General features: G+C 43.9%; 1 protein-coding gene across 1 annotated transcript; it reads left to right on the top strand.

Moving 5' to 3' along the window:
• Positions 1-21,367: 21,367 nt before the first annotated feature.
• LOC116888174 (optic atrophy 3 protein homolog) lies at positions 21,368-22,097 on the top strand. The gene is made up of 2 exons (XM_032889495.1): positions 21,368-21,545; positions 21,644-22,097. Exons 1-2 carry the CDS (start codon positions 21,385-21,387, stop codon positions 22,095-22,097), a joined length of 615 nt encoding a protein of 204 aa, XP_032745386.1. The 5' UTR covers positions 21,368-21,384.
• The last annotated feature ends 355 nt before the right edge of the window (positions 22,098-22,452 follow it).

Genomic DNA, 22,452 nt, shown 5'->3' with positions numbered 1-22,452 from the left:
CATTGTTAGGAGGTAGTTTCCTGAGTTCAGTCATCTCTGGAACAAGTTCCACCTTGCTGACAGGGTCAAAACTGAGTTTAGGTTTCCGGGCCCCGGAACCCAACTCCTATCCTGCTTCTTCAGATGTCTCATGACCAGAAAGGGATGTAAAGAAGGACGATGCTGCTATCCTCTTATCTAAACTAAGGCACAGAAGCCACGGATGTGCTGCCTGTCTTGACTTAATTGACTATGTGCTGTTTATCTACTCCTTCGCTCCTCTATCCTGCTTTTCAGATGTTTCATTTTTGTCTGTTAACCAATCAAGGATGTAAAGAGGGACGATGCTGCTATCCTCTTAGCTAGACTAAGGCACAGAAGCCATGAATGTGCAGACTTGCTTGACTTAATTGACTACGTGCTGTTTATCCACTCCTTTGTGCCTTTATCTTCCTAGATTTCAGGTCAGAGTCCAGGAGGGGGCCTGACTGCAAAAGCTGACTCAAGGACCCTGAAACCAGGTGACCCAGATAAGGCCTAGTCATTAACAGTAACTTCCTTGCTTAACCCCTTGTGTCAAAGTGTGATTGATCAATGCAACAACCCACTCACATCCCCCTTACTTTGTGTCCCCATCCTATAATAGTGTTGTACAATCTCCCTTTGGAGACTGTTCAGGCCGCATCCCTGGATGTGTGGAAAATAAAGCTTTCGTTTTTATGCTTCTGTCTCTGAAGTGAGCTTTCTCGGCTTCTACCCCAAACTTCTTTACCCACTCACTCATCCACTGTCCATTCAGATTTTCTGGATTACTCTAAAATGAGCTATCTCTAGCTGTGATGCTTTAATGGCTTAGTTGGGAAGATTCCTCCCCCAGATTCTTCCCCAAATCCCAAGTATAGTACATAGTATGGTATTGTTTCTGGTTTCTGTAGAAAGGCAGGTTACTTCAATAAAGATATCAGCTGTGCCCTTAGATCAAAAGGTGCTTTCAGATCTGCGTGGTGCGGAGGTTGTGAAGTACTGAGGCACAGCAGGCTCTGCACATTGGCAGACCTGCTGCACTCATGGGTCCCTACACAGTACCTGTGCGAGATCAAGCCAGTCATCATTCCAGCATGGAGGAGGAGCATTCTCCTCCCTGAAGAGCGATGGACAGCTGATGGCTCCTGGGGGAGGAAGAGTCAGTTTTCTTTAAGCATGTGGTCCCTGGTAGGTCAAAGGAGCTCTAGTGGATGTCCCTTTACCCCTGAGTCTATGGACAGCACAAATTGGATCTGTGTGGGTTATTAAGTAAGAAAAGGACACAAAGTTATGGGAGTAGAAGTGGCTCTCAGAGAGGAATTGGGAGTGAATATGATCAAAATATATTGTATGCATGTATGAAGACATCAAAGAATTAATAAAATATTTTATTAAAAATGAATTTTGTGAAGTAATTATGACATAGGACCAGAGAGTTAGGAAAACCCTCTGTAATAGGGTAGTGGTTATGAATTGTTAGTCTTGCCACCTGGAAGCAAACTGCTCCTTGTAGTCTTTAGTCATTACTAACAATTATGGAGAGGGTATTTACTAGATCCGTAGCTGCACACCATGTTCTAGGGGGATCTCAACTTGTTAAAATCAGCAAAACCACTTCCAGACCACTTCTGAAACAGCAGCCACTCTTGAGATTGCCACCTTATTAAATTTACAGTGATCTACTGTTATCTTCCAAAATCTGCCTGGCTTCCACAGAGGCCAAGTAGGCAAGTCGAATGGAAAGATGGTGGGGGTCACTGCCTCTGCAGGCTTCAAACCCTTAGCGCGGGGCCAATCTCTGTAATTCTTTCAGGAATGGAACCCTGGTGTTGCTTCAGTGTTTACAACAAAAAGTCAGTTCTAATGGTTTGCACATGGGTTAATCCATTGCAATAGTGCTCATTGTACAGGTGAAGGTAAGGGTGTGGAAATTCTGAGGAGTGTATCTATTCCACCTAAACATTTGGGAAGTGGGGAATACCTGTAGGGTGGATTCAGAGACCTATTGGACCCACTGGGAGAATGGAGCTAAAACTCCATTATCACCTGACCTCTATAACCCTCCACTCTTATTGGTAGATCACAGTGGTGCTTTAGATCTCCTGTAAGCACTGTCATTTCATATTCAAGAATGACTAGTGCCCCAAATGCCCATACATTTTCTGCATTGCCCATTCATCTAGTAAAAGGTCATGCTTCCCTTTCGGGAAATCTGGTAACATGGTTGGCAGAACTATGTTCTTGAGACTGCAGCAGGAAATGAAGCCTATCCTTTCTCAAGGGAGTATGGCCTTCCCTTTCATCCAAGAGGTCGTTAAGTTTGAAACTGGCTCAGATCTCAAAAGTGGTTGAGATTTTCATGATTACTATTAGTCTATGAATTCTATCTAAAACTTGTTTGCTTACATACACCCAGTAAGAATTTAGTCACCAGGCAGTGGTGGTAGAACACTTTTAATCCTAGCATGTAAGAGGCAGAGGCAGTCTCTGAGTTCGAGGACAGTGTGGTCTACAGAGTGAGTTCCAGGACAGTGAGGGATGTTACACATGGAAACCCTGTTTCAAAAAACCAGAGAGAGAGAGAGAGAGAGAGAGAGAGAGAGAGAGAGAGAGAGAGAGAGAGAGAGAGAAGAAGAAGAAGAAGAAGAAGAAGAAGAAGAAGAAGAAGAAAAAGAAGAAGAAGAAGAGGAGGAGGAGGAAGAGGAAGAGGAAGAGGAAGAGGAAGAAGAAAAGGAGGAGGGGGGGAGGAGGAGAATTTATTTTATTTTATTTCTCTTTAAGGGACATTATGAAAAACTAAGTCAATGTCATAAAATGTCTTCATTTGGTTCATGCCACCCTGATAGTTTCTCCAATTCCTCCATTGCTTCATGTACACAGGCTCACAGACATCGGTTCCCAGTGAACTTTTTGATCTGCAGAGAAACAACCACAGAATTAAAAGGCTTAGCAAGAGGGGATGAGGTGGGGTGGGGGCTGGGGGAGAGGGGGCAGGCTGGGTGGATGTATTTAAGAATCCTGCCTCGTGGGTATGTAGATCTTTACCATTCTCCTCTCCCTAAGCCTTAATATACAGTATACCAAGGCCATTTAACCATTTCTACTCTATTTAACACAAGCTTCTCTTTGGTTCACATTTCCGTGACCTGCTAGAACTCTTTCTACCCCCCACCCCATCTACTTTTTACAGTATTTTTTGGCAGTAATCCTCTCTCCGCAAATGAATGAGATGGTGTCCTGGCCATTGGACCCAGTTTTGCACATGCTAAGCAACAGCTTCACTGAGTTAGGATCTCCAGCTCTTTCCAATTCCTTGAGTTTTACCATAACATTTAAAATTACGATGTCCTGGCCCAATCTCAGTACATTCAACTTGACCCAACTTTATGTGCCTCCATGTTATTTCAAAATTTTTTTGGAACTGTGAAGTTTTTGTTTCAAAAAAATATTTTTTAACAACAATTAAAGAAAGTGAAGCTATAAAATTGACTGAAAAGTAGGGATGGGCACATGCAATGATTTGGAGGGAAAAGGGGTGCAGGGGAAATGATGTCATCTTAATCACAGTATTATTTTCAATTAATTAATTAATTATTAGTTTGATTTTGTCCACCATATTCATGCCTGTTGCCCAGAGAGGCCAGAAGAGGGCAGAAAATCCCACAAAACTGGAGTTCTCTGTGGTTGGGAACCACAGGGGACATGAGTGAGTTCAGAGAACCTGGTCTGGAGGAGCCACCAGTGCTCTTAACGCCTGAGCCATGGGTTCTGTCCCACACTCTTAACATCCGCTTGCAGTGTCTAAATTCGTGTGTTTAGGAGTTAGAAACCAAACTGATCTTTAACTGTACCATATTTTGTCCTTCTATCTCACCTTTTGAGGGCTGCTAGAATTTAAGACTACTTTTCAGTCTAGAAATAAGCAAGGTTGTTTATTAGGGAGATCCTGAGGGAAATCATCATTGTCTTGCAAAGCAACCGACTAACAGGCACTAAAGTGTCTTCAGGGTTCATCTCAAACGGGTAGCGAGATACTTTTCTGTTATTTTGTTTTGTTTTGTTTTGTTTAGGGAGACAAAGTCTCTCTCTAGAGCTCTAGCTGTCCTGAAACACACTAAGTAGACCAGCCAAGCTGTCCTCAACCTCACAGAGATCTGCCTGCCTCTCTCTCTGCCTCCTGAGTTATGGGTTTAAAGGCCCACACCACCGTGTCCAACTCGAAAATACTTTTTTTGGTTTGAGGAGACTCAGTAGAGTTTAGAGACTCAGTGCTCCCAGCTTTACCAGGATGGTCCTTTAAGTCTTGACACCAGTGTCACAGAACAACTTTCCTTTTCCGGCAGTCCCTTACCAAGAGTCACCCTTTCAGCTTTCAGCCTGTGGCTACAGGAGATAAGGGCTTCCTTTGGAGCATTCAAAGAAGCTTCCTGGTCATTTTTGTGGCAATGGATCTGGGAATTTGAATACCAGAGTTTCTCTTTTTCTGTTCTCATTCTCTCTAGCTCAATTAAGATCAACTAGCTAGCCTCATCATATTCCCTAGTTGTAATAAATGTTCCAAGATGCCCAGTATGTGATCACCTCAAATCTTAACCTTCCCTAAGTACTTTGCTACGATTACCTAACACTGACATTTCACTTACCTGTATCTCTTATCATATCACAGACAGTCATGGTCTTCTTTTACTCAGGAAATTGAGTCATTGCAATCAGATTAAAAGAAAGAGCACAGAGCATCTGACCTTAAAATTCTGTTCCAGTGGAACCACTCTCAGTACTAAAATGTGATTCAGATAGGGTTGTTCAGAGAAAACAGATCCGGAAGAATATGGAACACACACACATGAACACACATGTGCGCACACACACACACACACACACACACACACACACACACACATATATATATAAACACACATTAATGCATGTATAGCTATTGAAATACTAATACATACTAATACATAACCATATACATATGAACATGTATACTATATACAGGGATATTTGTTTTAAGGGAGTTGGTTTATGTGATTATGGGGTTGGCAAGCCTGAAAGCTATTGGGTTGACAGGGTGAAACCTATAATATAAGCAAAAATGTTGTGAACTTAAGGCAGAATTTCTTCTTTCTCTAGGACAATTTATTTGTTCTCTAAGTCGTTGTGTGAGATCCATCTGTCTTATGAGAAGTCATTTTCTTTACTCTTTTTACTTTAATCAGCTAATTGTGGATGGATCAATCTACAAAATACTGTCACACTACTACTTAGATGACTGTTTGACCCTTGACTTCTGTAGCTTGCTCAAACTGATGCATGGCAAAATCATCGAAATAGTGGCATATTGAAACCCAGGGTGATGATGTGCACCCTTAATCCCAACACTCTGGATGCAGAGGCCAGCCAAGACTACATAGCAAGATACTGTTTCACAGAACAAAGTTGTGTATTTAATTTTCTAAGGGATGGCTAAATTATTTTCCAAAATGAATATGTCATTTTATATTACAGTCAGTAATGTATGAATAAGTCAGTTTCTCTGCGTTGTTGCCAGCATTTCATGTGAGCACTGTTTCTCACTTTAGCCTTTAGCATACTGTGCATGTATTATCTTATAATAGTTCTGATTTGTACTTCCAAAGCAGCGTCTTACTGTGTAGTCTGCCTGCCTGGCTTGCAACTTGCTTTGTGGACCACACTTGTTTTGAATTCACAGAGATCTGCCTGCCTCTGCTTCCCATGTGCTGGGATCAACACTGTATGCACTGATATATTCCTGTAATTTAATGCAGTTTTAAAGTCGAATTTTGAAATATTTTTATATACCTTTGACATTATCCTTTGTTGGACATGAGGTTTTAAATCATTTATCCCAGTACGCAGGTTATTTTTGATATTATTGGCATGATCTTTCACAGAGCAAAATTCTTTACAGTTTCATGTTTAATATATCAGTGTTTGTGCCACAGAGTGGTTATGCATGCATTTAATCCCAACATTTCAGAGGCAGTGGATTTCTGAGTTTGAGATTAGCTTGCTCTATACAGTGAGTTCCATGTCAGCCAGGGCTACACAGAGAAACCCTGTCTCAAAAAATATCAGTGTTGGCTTTGATGGCTCACGCTTACGGTATCAAACTTATGTCTAAAGAGTCACTCCCGGCTACATCACTAACAACAATGGCTTCCTCTGGCTCATGAGCCTATAGTACCTTTGCTGATGGAAGTGACCTGTGATGACTCTCATAACTGTGATGTTAGGCTTCACCACCATCTCTCTTTGACTCAGTTCCACACTGCCTTGATTTCTGCAGCTACTAAATCGAACTTAGGACGCTCAGGTAAATTATTGTTCCCTCTTTAGCTTTCTGTTTCAATTTTGTTTTCTCTCTCCTTGGGCCCATGCCTTTCCACGTAAATAATATAATAATATAATAAGCTTGCTTTGTTTCCAGAGGTGATGGCCATGAGAGAGGATCCACTGAGCATCTGAGTAGTTCAGAAAGAACTGCCCCATTGTCCCTGCTGCTCCTGTCCTTAAGCAGCAGGCAGACTCAGGGCTCTTTAACCTTTGAACTCTCGGATTCACAGGAGCATTCCTTTGGGGGACTCTAATGCAGTCTCCCTTGAACTAGAGGCTTTCTCATCAGGCCTCTAGCTTCCAGGACTGAGCTCATCCCAACTTCACTGATTCTCAAGGTTGTGGCTGGCCCTAAGAGAACTTTTAGTCTTTGTCATCATGTAAGGGGTGTATGTGGGGTGTGTGTGTGTGGGGCGTGTTGTGGTGTATCTGTGGTGTGTGGGTGTGTGTGTGGTGTATGAAAGTCATATGTGTGTGTAGTATGATGTGTGGTGTGGCATATGTGTGCTGTGTGGAATGTGTGTGTGGTGTCTATGTGTGTGATCATGTAACATATGTGTGTGATCGTGTAAGGTGTGTGTGTGTATAGTGTCTGTGTGTGTGATGTGTGAGGTGTGTATGTGTGTGTGTGTGTGCTGTCTGTGGGTAGTATATGTTGTGTGGTGTGTATATGTGGTGTTGTATATGTAGTTTGTGTGGTGTGTGTATGTGTGGTGTGTGTTTATGTGTGTGTATGATGTGTGTGGTTTGTGTAGTGTGTGGTGTATGCAGGTCAGGTTATAATATGTGTGAATAGTGGTGTGTGGTGTCTATGTGTGTGTGATGTGTGAGGTGTGTATGTGTGTGTGTGTGTGTGCTGTCTGTGGGTAGTATATGTTGTGTGGTGTGTATATGTGGTGTTGTATATGTAGTTTGTGTGGTGTGTGTATGTGTGGTGTGTGTTTATGTGTGTGTATGATGTGTGTGGTTTGTGTAGTGTGTGGTGTATGCAGGTCAGGTTATAATATGTGTGAATAGTGGTGTGTGGTGTCTATGTGTGTGTGATCATGTAAAGTGTGTGTGTGTGATTGCGTAAGGTGTGTGTGGTGTCTGTGTGTGTGTGTGGGGTGAGTGTATGTGGGTGGTGTGTGGATGGGTGGTGTGTTGTTTAGTGTGTGTATGTGGTGTGGTGTGTGTATAGTTTGTGCGGTGTGTGGTATATGTATGTGGTATGTGGTATGTGTGTGTGCTGTGATATGTAGTGTGTGTGTGGTGTCTATGTGTATGTGTGATCATGTAAGGTATGTGTGTGATCATGTAAGGTGTGTGTATGTGTTGTCTGTGTTTGTGATTATGTAAGTGGTGTGTGTATGTGGTATGTGTGTATGGTGTGGTGTGGTGCAGTGTGGGTGTGATGTCTGTTTGCAATGTGTGTGATCATCTATGGTGCATGTTTGTAATCATGTAAAGTGTGTGTGTGTATGGTGTATGCATGTATGCGTGGCATGTGTGCATGTGTATGTGTGTAGTTTATGTGTGTACGTGTGGTATGTGTGGTGTGTATATGTGAGGTTTGTAGTATGTGTTTGTGATGTGGTGTGTGTGTTTGTGGTTTGTGTGGTGTGTGGATGTGTGGTGTGTGTACATGTAGTGTGTGTGTGTGGTGTATAGTGTGGTTATGTGATAGGTGATGTGTGTGTGTGTGTGTGTGTGGTTTCTGTGGTTTGTGTTTGTGGTATGTGTGTGGTGTGTAGTGTGTATGTAGTGTATATGTGTGGTGTGTGTACATGTAGTGTGTATGTGTATGTGTGTTGTGTATTGTGGTTTTGTGATATGTTGTGTGTGTGTGTGGTTTGTGTGATGTGTGTATGTGATATGTGTGTGGGGTATAGTGTGTGTGTGTGATATGTGGTATGTGTGTGATATGTGGCATGTGTGTGATATGTGGTATGTGCGTGTAATATGTGGTGTGTATGTGGTGTCTGTGTGATGTGTGTTTGTAGTATGTGTGCATGTGTGTGTGTGGGATGTGTATGTATGTGTCTGTGTGATACGTGTGGTTTGTGTGGTGTATGTAGTATATATGTATGTGTATGTATGTGTGTGTGTGTAGGTGTATGTGTGTTTAGGAGTGTGTGGGTGGAAGTTGTGTGTATTATGTAGTGTGTGTGGTGTGTAGTATGTGTGGTATAATATGTGTGTGTGGTGTGTGGTATAAGATATGTGTGTGTGATGTGTATGTGTGGTGTGTGTATATACGTATGTGTGTAGTGTGTGTGTGTAGTGTGTATATGTGGTGTGTGAGTCTGTGTGTGTGATCATGTAAGATATGGGTATGTGTCGGTGTGGTAAGTGTGTATGTGGTGTGTGCATTGTGTGTATGTGCAGTGTATATGTGTGTATGTGTGTGGTGTGTGTATAGTGTATATATGTGGTATATGGTGTGTGTGTGTGTTTTGTGTCGTATGTGTATGGGGTATGTGTGTGTGGTGTGGTATGTGGCATGTATGTGGTGTTTGTGGTGTGTGTAGTGTCTGTGTGTGTGATCATGTAAGGTGTGTGTAATCATATAAGGTGTGTGTATGTGTGTGTGTGTTGTATGTATGGGTATCTCTCTGTGTGTGTGGTGTGTGTGTGGTGTGTATAAGTGTGGTGTGTAGTATGTGTTTGTGGTGTGGAGTGTGTATGTGTGTTTTGTGTTGTGCGTGGATGTGATATGTGTGTGTGGTGTCTATGTGTGTGATATCTGTGTGTGGTGTGTGTGTGTGGTATATGTGTGGTGTGTGTATATGTGTGTTTGTGTCGTGTGTGTAGTATGTGTGTATATGTTGTGTGGTGTATATGTGTGTGTGTCTGTGGTTTGTGTGGTGTATGTGATGTGGCATGCATGCGATGTGTGTGTAGTGTGTAGTATATTGTTATGTGTGTGTGGTGTGTATGATGTGTGTGTATCTGTGTCCATGTGTGTGTGGTGGGACATGTGTATGGTGTCTATGTGTGTGTGTGATTTATGTGGTATGTATGTGTGTGTGCATGTGTGTGTGGTGTGTGTGTGTGCATGGTATGTGTGTGTTGTGTTGTGTGCATGTGTATGGTATATATGTATATGTGTGTGTGTGTGTGTGGTGTGTTAGTGTGTGTGAGTGTGTGTGTGTGTGTGGTGTGGGCATGTGTATGGTGCCTGTGTGTATGTGTGATGTGTGCATGTATGTGTGTTGCGTGTATGTGTTGTATGGTGTGGTGTATGTCTGGCATGTGTGTAGTGTCTATGTGTGTGTAGTGTGTTGCATGTGTGTGGTGTGCATTTGTTAGTGGTATGTGAATGTGTGTGTGTGTGTGTGTGTGTGTGTACTGTATATGTGGTGTTTGTGTATGTGGTTTGTGGGTATGTGTATGTGGTATGTGTTGTGTGTGTGTGTGTGTGGTGTCTGTATGTGTGTGTACTTAGTTTTTTTCTCTGGTGAATGTTTGTTTTTTACTGGTGACTACAGGGATTCATCCCTGCTTACTTATAAACTTCTATAAACATTTCCAGTGTACCCTCATGAAGTACAGCAACTTTACTCTCACACACACTTGTTCATGTGCTCTGCTTTTAATTACAATCCTCTTGAACATCAGCTATTGTTCTAATCCTTTCAGACATCATATGTGATTCAGAAAGCTCCGGAGGCCAGTGCTCCACTCTTTGTTGTTTGTCTTCCTGATGCTCAGCAAAGTCCTCTTATCTAGAGCTCGGTTTGGAGTTCTTTAAGGGCAATTCTATGGTTGACAAGTTATTCTCCTCTTCCTTTGTTTTGAGGTCCTCTTCATTCTGATGTACATATTTGTCCGGTACAGAATTTGTGGTCGACATGTGCCACTACTGTCCGGCTCTCACTCATCTTTGTATAAATTGCATGTTTTCTAAAGCTTTCATTTCCAGAGAATTTGGAATGCATCTTTTACATTATTTTTATGCTATGTTAAGATATTGGTCAGCGTATTCTAATATCTGATTGATTTTGAAATTAAGGTTAGCTGACTGTTTTCTCTCATTCCCATTATAACTTTCCTGGGTTTTTGTTATTGTTGCTGTTCGGTTTTTTGTTTGAGACAGGGTTTCTCTGTAGAGCTGTGGCTATCCTGAAGCTCGAGTCGTAGATCAGGCTGGCCTCGAACTCAGAGATCCTCCTGCCTTTGCCTCCTGAGTGCTGGATTAGAGGTGCCTGCCACCACTCCCCTAGGTTATTTTGTATATAAGACACCTGGGTTGTGTCAAAAGACATCAGTTCATCCTTCTACTTTTTACATTAGGAGGCTGTCATGTATTTAGGTTGGACATGCAGATACTGCTCTATTTTTTGAACTATGAATTTAATGACAGAATAAAGTTCAGTGATTTTGTGGTACTATGCTTGTTTATCACATGGTTTTGCTATCAGTGCTGCCTGAAGAGGTGAGATGTACTTCCGAGGGCTGCACTACCTTACTTACAGCTACAAGGAACAGTGACTTCTGTAAGAAGAATGTTTGTAACGTTAGGAGCTTCTGGAGGCCTGTGTGTACGTGGTGACATTTTGTAAGTCTAACATTTGTAGCCTGATTCATTGTGCAGTGCTTCCAAGTGAGATGATGACTGTGATTGATGACATCAGTCTTGGGCCTAAAGCTGAAGATGATTTTTGTACTAAGCAGTTCACCATGGTGAGATCTGCTTTTCCTATGCTCCAGTCACAAAGGGTTTCTGCATGGGGGAAAGGAAGCCTTGGACCTGATAGAAAGAGTCTTTTCTATGTAGTGGAAAGGGTTAGCTAACTGAATGGAAGTCTAGGTTGGCACTGTTTTTGCCTAGCACATGGGAAGCCTTGGGATTAGAATTTTAGCATATGAAACACAGGAAGAAGGAGAAAAAGAGGGAGAAATCTGCTGATATTCTTTTCCTGTGAATCCATAATTTTGCATTTTTGTTGCCTTCTTTTTGTAGCTGATTTAGTCCTAAGGAGCAGAGACTGGTAATGGAAAATAATAACATTTCATAAGCACCTATGGTAGTGGTTATCAACCTGTGGGTTGCGACTCCTTTGACATTGCAATTCAGATGTTTACAGTAAGATAAATTATGGTAGCAAAATTACAGCTATGAAGTAGCAATGAAAATAACTATGACTGGGGGTCAGCATAACATGAGGAACTGTATTAAAGGGTTGCAGCATCACAGAGCTTGAGAACCACTATTCTTTGGGCTGCCAAGAATTGGGGATGCTATTCTTATTGGAACTTTTGTCACCTTCTGAACTAGGATTTTTTGTCAATAATTTTTAGCATGGCCTATCAAAAAGAAATCTTTGGGGTTGGGGGATTTAGCTCAGTGGTAGAGCGCTTGCCTAGGAAGCGCAAGGCCCTGGGTTCGGGATCCCCAGCTCGAAAAAAAAAAAAAAAAAAAAAAAAAGAAAAGAAATCTTGATACAATTTGTCTCGGAGCCCAGAATCCTTTAGATAAGAATAGAATATAATTACTGATTTCTGTTCCTGAGAAAGGAGTACGGGTCCTGAGCTGTGCTTGGAGATGCAAGATAGTACAAAATATACTATCAGGTGGGTTGTGCACGACTCCAACCACAGAGTGCATTGCACTGCATGGCATGTGAGTGGTTCTAATTGCAGAGCTCATAGTCTATATGTAAGTAACCCTGGAGAGGGAGGTTTAGAAAGGGGGGACAGAGAGAGAGAGAGAGAGAGAGAGAGAGAGAGAGAGAGAGAGAGAGAGAGAGAGAGAGAACATTAAAACAGAAAACTTGAAGGATTGAGAATCTCAGCACAGTTTTAGTGGTACCTATACCCAGGGGAACTGCTATCAACACCCTGCTAACACAACTGGACTTTGGAGGCAAGAAATGGTAACCTATCATTAGGGAAGGATGAGTTTTGAGGTGATGGGTGTCCAGAGTTTCTCTCCTTATAACATGGATTAATTTCAGCTGAAAAAAGACTCTAGGAAGAGATTTCTTGGAAGTACCAAGAGGTAGTCAATGAGAAAAAAATCTGGGACTCAGAAGAAAGCCTGAGACACAAACCCTTTAAGTCAAAACAGCAACCACAGATATTAATATCAGATCTTGGCGTGTGCCAAGGGCAGGGATAATCTGTTTTGTCTATCTGAAATTCATTAGGAAATAGCCAGCATCCAAAGATGTTGTGCCAGCTCTAGGAACATTGTCCGTGCTACATTCAACTGTAGCTAGAAAATTTCATAGGGGTGGGGGAGGGAAAAGAATCAGAATAGCAGGGAAGAGGAGCTACTGATTAATTTTGTAGGTTAGCAGAGGAGACAGAAGAAAAAAGTCAGTGAAAGGAGGTTTTACAAAAAGTAAAATACAAAAGTTAAGAAGGAAAAATAAAAGGGAAAAGGAAGGAGTGGGATAGGACACATGAAGAGACAGAACAGCCATGTTAAAACATTAAATTTCAGGGTTGATGAGATGGCCTAGCAGGTAAAGATGCCTGCTGCCAAAACTCAGGGAGCCACATGGAGAAAGGAGAAAACCGACTCCCATACCTTGTCCTCTGACCTCCACATGTATGCTCCAATACATACACAGAAGGGACTTTTAAACCAGAGGGGACTTAACTTGGCTGTTCATCCCTTCATGTGTCCTATCCCTACCAGAGAGAGCAAAAGTGAGCTGCTAGATGTCAGTAGCTGCTAATGCACAAAGAAAGTAGCACCTCGTCTTAGTCAGGGTTTTAATTCCTGCCCAAACATCGTGACCAAGAAGCAAGTTGGGGAGGAAAGGGTTCAGCTTGCACTTCCATGTTGCTGTTCATCAGGAAGTCAGGACTGGAACTCAAGCAGGTCAGGAAGCAGGAGCTGATGCAGAGGCCATGGAGGGATGTTACTTACTGCCTTGCTTCCCCTGGCTTGCTCAGTTTGCTTTCTTATAGAACCCAGGATCACCAGCCCAGGGACAGCACCACCCACCATGGGCTGGGTCCTCCCACTTGATCACTAATTGAGAAAATGCCTTATAGCTGGATCTCATGGAGTTATTTCTTCAAGGGAGGCTCCTTTTTCTTCGATAACTCCAGCTTGTGTCAAGTTAACACACAAAACCAGGCAGTACACACCTAGTTTTTTAATCACTGTGGTAGAAATAGGCTAGGCAGGGACATGCCCATTCCCTCCTGCTCCATATTCTTCCATGGAATAATGCTGGCTTGAGGATCATTGATCAACACAGGTATGAAGCCAGGAAGTCCTCCACAAAGGGCTCATGAATAAAAAAGGTCAAGACCGGGGTTGGGGATTTAGCTCAGTGGTAGAGTGCTTGCCTAGGGCGCAAGGCCCCTGGGTTCGTCCCCAGCCCGGGGCGGGGAGAAAAAAAAAAAAGGTCAAGACCTAGGAGTAGTAATAAATGTGGAAAGGGGGATCTTTTAAGATCTGTCTCTCATAGAAGCATGACTAAGTACAAATCCTGCTGAAAACCTTGCTTGAAGGTCCCCATTAAAAAGTCTGGAATGGACAAGAGCTCAGAATCTAGGAACAGGTAAGCAAATGGCTGGCCATGAGGCTCCTGGGTTCTTGGCTAAACCTCTCTTTAGAGATCAAACTGTGCTGGAAGTTCCCTACCATCATGGAAGGTTTTGACAGAAACCTAGCTCAAGACATGTTTGGAATTTTCATCCCATTCTCCTTCCAACAGTTTTATCTGCATACTATGCCACTGTCGGCCTTTGTGAACTGTTTGGACAAAAATCTCAGCCTGGGTGATTTATAAACCACAGATATTACTCATGATGCTGCTGACTGGTAAGCCTAAGGTCGAAGTACTGGCAGGTTTGACCCTTGGTGAAGACTTTGCTTCCTAGACTGGTTTGTTGCTGTGCCTTTCCAAAGCAGAGAACAGGGCAGGGGTGGGGAATGGGGGGTGGGCTTACTAGAACCTGTTTGTAAAGATACAAATTGTTAGCTTGTTAGCATTCTGCCTAAGCTCCACCCCCACAGTTACCTGGCAACTGACATGTATGTATGCCTGACTCACTATAAAAGGGGCTGCTTGCCCCCTCCTCACTCTCTTGCTCTCTCTTGCTCCTTTCTTGCTCTCTTGCTCTCACCCCTCTTTCCCCTTTGTTCCTTCTCTCCCTATTCCCCTCCTCCTTCTCTCCACGTGCTCGTGGCCAGCCTCTACTCTTCTATCTATTCTCTCTCTCTCTCTACCTAACTACCCTCTTAACTCTATTCTATACTATACTGTCGTGTGAAGGGGGAAGGGGTGTCTCAGCATGGGCCTGCTGAGGCCACACCTCCATATCTTTATCCCTCTCTTTATCTTTTTATAAACACAACTTTGGTGCTGAAACCCGGAACATATCCTCTCTTTATCACACCACAATCTTATCATAAGAACAGAGTTCTCAGAACCTGCCCACTCCCCAAAATTTCCATTTTTTTGTAAATTGTTTATGTATGTGAGTACACTGTAGCTGTTTTCAGACCCACCAGAAGAGGGGCATGGATCCCATTACAGATGGTTTGAGCCACCATGTGGTTGCTGGAATTGAACTCAGGACCTCTGGAAGAGCAGTCAGTGCTCTCTTCCACTGAGCCATCCCATCTCTCCAGCCCCAAAATTCCATTTCTTGATCCTAGATTATAACATGCATATTTTGGGAGAATATCGACCACAGCAACTATAGTAAAAAGAAATGCTTTCTTTTCAGAATAAACAAAGCACAAATGTACTTAGGAAGGCAACCACAAATGAGAGAACAAAGCAGATTTGTGACTGTGATAAGATTCAGGATCCTGGTAACTTGTGAAGGGAAGAAGCCAATGTAATTAAAGTGAGTCAGGCATGGAGTTTCTCGGTTACTGCAAGTTGTGTTTCTTTTGGGGGTTTTAGTTCTAGGTGTGTGTGTGTGTGTGTGTGTGTGTGTGTGTGTGTGTGTGTGTGTGTGTGTATGCACAGGCCAAGGCGTGTGTCCTAAGGATTTAAAGTTAAATTGCAGGCTGGAGAGATGGCTCAGTGGTTAAGAGCGCTGACTGCTCTTCCAGAGATCCTGAGTTCGGTTCCCAACAACCACATGGTGGCTCACAGCCATCTGTGATGATAGCTGATGCCCTCTTCTGGTGTGTCTGAAATAGCTACAGTGTACTCATATACATTAAATAAATAAGTCTTAAAAAAAAGAGTTAAATTGCTTTTAGTTGCCATGCCAGAGCAGGCAGGCCACAGACTCTTTCTTTGATCTTTTTCTCCCCCACTATACTCAGAAAAGAACTGGCCTACCTTTTCATGTAAACAACACTATCATTTCCTTAAGAACTGCCCAGCTCTGAAGAAAGAAGGGTGCCTGGAGGCTAACTTATGGGTGAGGCAGCTAGCTGAGTCAGAGGATGGCCCCAGGAAGTTATTAGGCAAAGCCTGGTGTTTGAGGCTATGCAAGTCAGGAGATACGTGCCTTTTGGAGAGGAAGCATATGGGATCTCCTCCCACAACAGTGCAATAAACGGGGAGGGGAAATTCAGTGTTGTCTATTGCCTGAGCAGTTTTAAACCTTTACAAACACGATGTGGCCCTATAAGAATATACTCTTAGTGCACAAGCATGTGGGGGTGGGGTTGTGCCTTTAAACCTAGCACTCAGGGAGAAGTAGTAAGTGGGTTTCTGTGAATTTGAATTCCAACCTGAGGGGTTGGGGATTTACCTCAGTGGTAGAGCACTAGCTTAGCAAGTGCAAGGCCCTGGGTTCAATCTTAGCTCTCTAGCCCCAGTGTATTAAATTTTAAAAAGAGAGAAAACACATGAAGTGAAAAAGGGGGTGGGGCAAGGGAAGAATTGGAGGGCAGGAAGTGGGGAAAAGGATTGGTTTCAAATACACTGTATGTCTAGAAGAATATTAAAATTTTAAGCATTTAATAAAAAAGACACACAAACCAAAAGAAATGAAAATACAGCTTGTTCTCAACTGCCAAAACAAGGAGAAGTTTTATTTTCCACTCTTTTGGAAGCGTTTTGAATGATTTGGGGTGGGCATAAGCATGTAAGTAATGTGGTGGTTTGGCAAAGGCCACCTCCACCCTGGAGTCGATCGTGTCAGCGTCCACAGCCACTTGGCCATATCTGCATCATTCTTCTGCCTTCCCAGCTGTCTGCCTAGTATGAAGTTCAACAGGTTTTTCTTGCCTTGATTAGGCTTTAAGTATTCATCTGTCTTCCTGGCAGTGTTCACTTCAGCTGGTCTGGAAACGGCCTCCTGTTGTCTCTTATCCATGACTGATAGATCTCACACAGCACAGGGCACAACTGAGGGCACCTATAAAAGATAATGAGGATCCACATAACCAAACGGGCCCAGAGATCCTGGTTTTCATTATCACCTTTGAACCCCATCTCCTTACTTCTTCATGTTGCTGTCAATTCAGGACTCCTGGCCATTCTCCTCTGTACTACTTGTGGGTTAATATCCAAAAAGAAATGAAATCAGAATGTCAAAGAGACACCCATGTCCCAACTTTATCGTGGCACTACTTATAATGGCAAAGATCTAGAATCGCCCTAGGTGTCCATAACAGATGAATGGATAATAAGTGTGGAATAGTTATATGACAAAATATTATTCAAAAATAAAGAGTAAAATCCTATCATTTTTAGCAAATTAGTTAGAACTGGAGGATGTATTTAACTGAAATAATCAAGACACAGAAAGATAAATCACGCACATCGTCTCTCATATGTGGAAGCTTTTTAAAAAAGGTTAAAATATGATTCTTCCACCATCTCCCCACCCACTTTCATCAGACCTGCATATCCTGAACCATACAGACAGGAGTCTAGCTTGGCTGTCCTCTGAGAGGCTCCACCCAGCAGCTGACTCAGAGGCAGACACCCACAGCCAAGCTGTAGATGGAGCTTGGGGAGTCTTACGGAAGAACAGGAAGAAGGATTGAAGCCCCTAAGGAGATAGGAGCTCCCCAGGAAGACCATAAGAATCAAGTAACTTGGATCCTTGAGGTTCTTAGAGTCTGAACCACCAATCAAAAAATGCACACAGGCCGGACCTAGGTCTCCCTGCACACATGTAACTTTGTCTTCATGTGGGAGTCAGACAACTGGAGCAGGGGCTGTCCCTAAAGCTGTTGCCTGTCCGTGGGATGTGTTCCCCTAAGTTGGCTACCTTGTCTGGCCTCACTGGGTGAAGAAGCTCCTGTCTGGCAGAGATTTGATATATCAGTGTGGGGGATACCCGGGGGAGGGAAAAAAAGGGAGGGAGAAAAGGGAGGATTGTGGGAGGAGGTGACCAGGAGTGGGGCAGTGAGCAGATTAAATGGATAAGTAAAAAAATAAAATAAATATATTTTAAAAAGAAAGATCTTCAAGAAGTTAGAGATACTAAATTCAGACCATGGGATTTCAGAATAATATTTTCTAACCTCTTTTTTATTGATATTAGAAGTTCTTCTTCACTAATTTTACTTCTGAATGTTAAACCACTTTAATAAAGCCCTGTTATAATTGCATATGGGCTGTCATAGAGGGAAACACTGGGGAAATTCATTTTTCAGAAGTGAGATTAGAGTCCTATCTCTGCAATATGGTGCCGAGATGTGCTGTTCTCAGACCTTTACCAACACCGGCACTAAATTGATGCTCAATAGTCTCATATAATTGCTTGAGAATGTCAAATGGAGGGGAAGAATGTAGATAAGAGTCACTATCAGCTGTAGATCCCTATGCTATTCTCATGTGTGTTTCCGGTACAAGCATGAAGAACTGCACACAAACCAGTTCTACCAATGGTTTTGAGATGATGTCAAGGTTCTCTGAGACACAGAAAGACAGGACTGAGGCAAGTTGGTCTCCAGCTATTTCCTCAGCTCTTTCTTCTGAAACAGTGGTTCACAACCTCCCTATTGTTGTGACCCTTAAGTTCCTCATGTTGTGGTCACCCTAAACCATAAAATTATTTCCATTGCTACATCATAACTCTTAATTTTGCTATGGTTATGGATCTTAATATAAATATCTGGTGTGCAGGATAGCCCCACTCAAGGGATCATTATGCACAGGTTGAGAACCACTGTTCTTTTTTGGGGGGTGAGATGGCATTTTGGTTTTTTATTTTAATTGGATATTTTTAAATTTACATTTCAAATGTTATTCCCTTTCTCTCAGTTTTCCATCCATAAACCCCCTATCCCACCCCCTCCCCCTGCTTCTATGAGGGTGTTCCCTCATCCACCCACCCACACCTTTCCGCCTCCCCGCCTTGATATTCCCCTACACTGGGGGATCCAGCCTTGGCAGGACCCAGGGCTTCTCCCATCGACACCCAACGACACCCAACAAGGCCATCCTCTGCTACATATACAGCTGGAGCCATGGGTCAGTCCACATGGACTCTTTGGATGGTGGTTTATTCCCTGGGAGCTCTGGTTGGTTGGTATTGTTGAGAACCACTGTTCTAAAATAATGAACGATCACTAGTCATGAGCACAAGAACTGGGAACCTGCCAGTGGTCCTCAAGGCAACAGGTCAGAGTTACTGGAGAATAATCTCAATCCATCTTTATCTCTAAACTGCTCTTATTTAGGAGAAGAAAACAGAAGAGAATCTTACCTAAGACTGAAGTCTCTCTTGCAGCTCACTGGATGATTGAATTCTGAAGGCCAGTTAACCTATGTAAGTGCATTGGACGCTGTTAGGACATTTTGGTAACTCCTACTACAGGAGAAATTAAAATCAAAAGAGCTTTCATGATCACACAGAATCTGAGTGCAAGAAAACTGAGTGTCCCAAGAACAAGCATGGGAATTATATGAAAACACAAAAATTATCCCACTATTCTCCCAGCACCCTTCATGTACTGTTTCTACTCCTAAATTACAAGTAACCTAGGTGGTGGTGGCCAGGGTGAAAATCTTCCCATTGTATTGGTCCCAAGGTTCTTAGTTCCACTGTGAGTCACAAACTTCTTAACCAATTGGGTCTCAGGACATCGATAAAAAGTATGGAAAGTGGAGGAGTGCGACTTTTCCTGTCCCTCCTTATTCTCTCCTTCCAGATAGCTACTGCTCCTTCAGGAACTGGCTACTCAGTTATCTGAGGAAAATCCACAGGAATGAAAATAATTACAGCAATTTTGCTCATTATAAACAAATTAACTGAACTGATAAACACCAACCTTTCTGCTTAATAGAAAGTGGGGGTTATCATTTGTCCAAATTAGTCATTGCATCCAAGTGATTAGGAGGGCAGTTTTGTTTTTCCGGACAAGGTTTCTCTGTGTAGCCTTGGCAGTCCTGGAACTTGCTCTGTAGACCAGGCTGGCCTCAAACTCACGGAGATCTGGCTCTGGAGTATTGAATTAGAGTTGTACACCAGCACCTCCCAGCTCAGAAATATGGTTTTAAGTAAAGAAGGTTCTGGTTTCTAACCCAGCCCTGTATGGCTTAGCATAAATTTCTAAACCCTATGGTCCTCAGGTCTGTCTTCTATAATGTAAAAATACCTGAAGCTTTAGGCATAAGCTGTCACTGAGGTGGTATCACAAATCCTCAGAAACAATGAGGACTCATGTCATGACTACTCCTCACTATAGTCATCTCCAGCCTCATAATTAAGCAGTTTCTATTGGGCTCATTTATTTTCTTAAAAGTTCTCCTTATTGTGGGGTTGCTCCCCGCCTCCACTCTCAAACCACAGTCCACGGGATAAGGGAAGGCTCATGGTACTTACAGTATCAGGGTGGAAGGTCTCTTGAGTCTCAAGCTAGTCTCTATTCCGTGGTTGACAGGCAAGTTCTTGGCTATAGAATATTCATACGAAGAACATTACATTTGTGTCCCTGGTCTCTGTCAGCATTTGCCTTGGAGAAGTTCAGCTTTGCGCCGAGTTTTCTCTGCCTTTCAGAAAATCAGCATGTACGTAACTCCCAGAGTGCTAAGGTAGACCGCCCTTGTTTATGCCTGAGCTTAAATTCCGGTTCTTACTGGAACAGGAGGTCCTGAGGTCTGGCTTTGGACACAGTGGGCCCCAGTCTATGAAGTCGTAGCCTGCAGCACTGCTGCTGGTGCTCTGGTGAGTCACGTCGCAGATCACGAAATCCTATAGCCTACAGTTATACTGACTCCAGGGCTGCTGATGGCAGAGATGGATATCCATCCACAGGCAAGACACTGCATTTTTGTTAAAGCTGTAGGAGACTCTGACAAGAAGGTGAATTTCATGTCTAACTGCAACAAGAGGACACTAGCGAGAACATTCTGTATTTTAAAAGGTCTTCTGAGAGGCTCTGCCAGAGCCTGACAAATATAGAGGTGGATGCTCGCATTGGACTGAGAACGGGGTCCCCAATGGAGAAGTTAGGGGAAGGACTGAAGGAGCTGAAGGGGTTTGCAACCCCATAGGAAGAACAACAATCAACCAATCAGACCCAGAGCTCCCAGAGACTAAACCACCATCCAAAGAGTACACATGGACAGACCCATCGCTCCAGCCGCATATGAAGCAGAGGATGGCTTTGTTGGAAATCAATGGGAGGAGAGGCCCTTGGTCCTGTGAAGGCTGCATCCCTCAATGTAGGGGAATGTCAGGGTGGGGAGGTGGGAAGTGGTGGGTGGTTGGGTAGAGGAACACCCTCATAGAAACACGGGAAGGAGGAATAGGATATGGGGTTTCCGGAAAAGGGATAACATTTGAAATGTAAATATAGAAAATATCCAATACAAAAATCTAAAAAAGTAGTTATATATGGCACGAAATGTGAGCAAGCTTATCACTAGTCTATAGAAGTTGACATGTAATAATTTATTCCCTTGCTTTGAACTAACTCTGTAGACCAGGCTGGCCTCGAACTCTGATATGTGCCTGCCTCTGCCTCAGCTTCCTGCGTGCTGGGGTTAAAGACATGTGCCACCATTGCCCAGCTTAAGTCTTATTTTCTTATTCATAAAAGATGAGAGTCACGCACGGACTACCGGCGGGCGGGGGAGGAACGGAGAGGTCGGCGGCGCCCCGCCCAGTCAGCAAGGTTGCGCGTGCGTGCCCAGGGCGGCCGCCAAGATGGTGGTGGGCGCGTTCCCCATGGCGAAGCTGTTCTACTTGGGCATCCGGCAAGTTAGCAAGCCGCTGGCCAACCGCATCAAGGATGCCGCCCGCCGCAGCGAGTTCTTCAAAACCTACGTCTGCCTGCCTCCAGCCCAGCTGAGTCCTGTGAGACTGAAGTGCAGAGGGTTGTGAACTGCCATGTGGGTGCTGGGAATCGAACCTGGGTCTTCCAGAAGAGCAGCAAGTGCTCTTAGCCGTTGAGCCATCCCATCAGCTCTTTGTACCACTGGGTGGAGATGCGGACCAAAATGCGCATAATGGGTTTCCGGGGCACAGCCATCAAGCCGCTGAATGAGGAGGCAGCAGCAGAGCTGGGTGCTGAGCTGCTGGGTGAGACCACCATCTTCATTGTGGGCGGAGGCTGCCTGGTCCTGGAGTACTGGCGCCACCAGACTAAGCAGCGCAATAAGGAGGAGGAGCAGCGGGCAGCCTGGAATGCACTGCAGGATGAGGTGGGCCGCCTGGCACTGGCCCTAGAGGCACTGCAGGCTCACACACAAGCGATGCCCTCCTTGAGTGCCCTGGAGGAGCTCGGGAAGAAGAGCTGCAGGAGGTGCGGACAGGTCTGCAATGCCCACTGTACTCCCAAGTGCCAGGCAGCGCGTCTTCCAGGAAATAACCAGCTGTTGGGGCCTGGACATGTCTGTGCCATGTGGCCCCCCCATTAGGGCCTTCTCCTCACACCTCCTGGCCTAGCAGAAACCACCAGGACCTTGGTGTAGCTCTGGCGTGTGGTCACCTTTAGTGACAGAATCCAGGCATTTCCCCCTGGGAGCACTCATCAGAAGAAGCATTCAGACAGAGTCCATCCAGCCTCTGACTCAGCCCTCAGCCCCACCAGGAACCACATTGGACCTCCAAGGACTTAGCCGACCTATCTCAGTCCCCACTGCTGTAACAAAGGCAAAAACGAACCCAGGGCTCAAGCCTGGTCAGGAGGTAGACAAGGTCATCTGCCCATCATTGGAGCCCCTCCATTTTTTGGTGGACACAGGCCACTGTGAGCCTTGCCTCAGGTCAGTG

This window comes from Rattus rattus, chromosome X, assembly GCF_011064425.1.
Source record: "Rattus rattus isolate New Zealand chromosome X, Rrattus_CSIRO_v1, whole genome shotgun sequence".
Lineage (NCBI taxonomy): Eukaryota > Metazoa > Chordata > Mammalia > Rodentia > Muridae > Rattus > Rattus rattus.
Note: the sequence above shows the minus strand (reverse complement) of the source record. Positions and strands in the feature narration are given on the sequence as shown.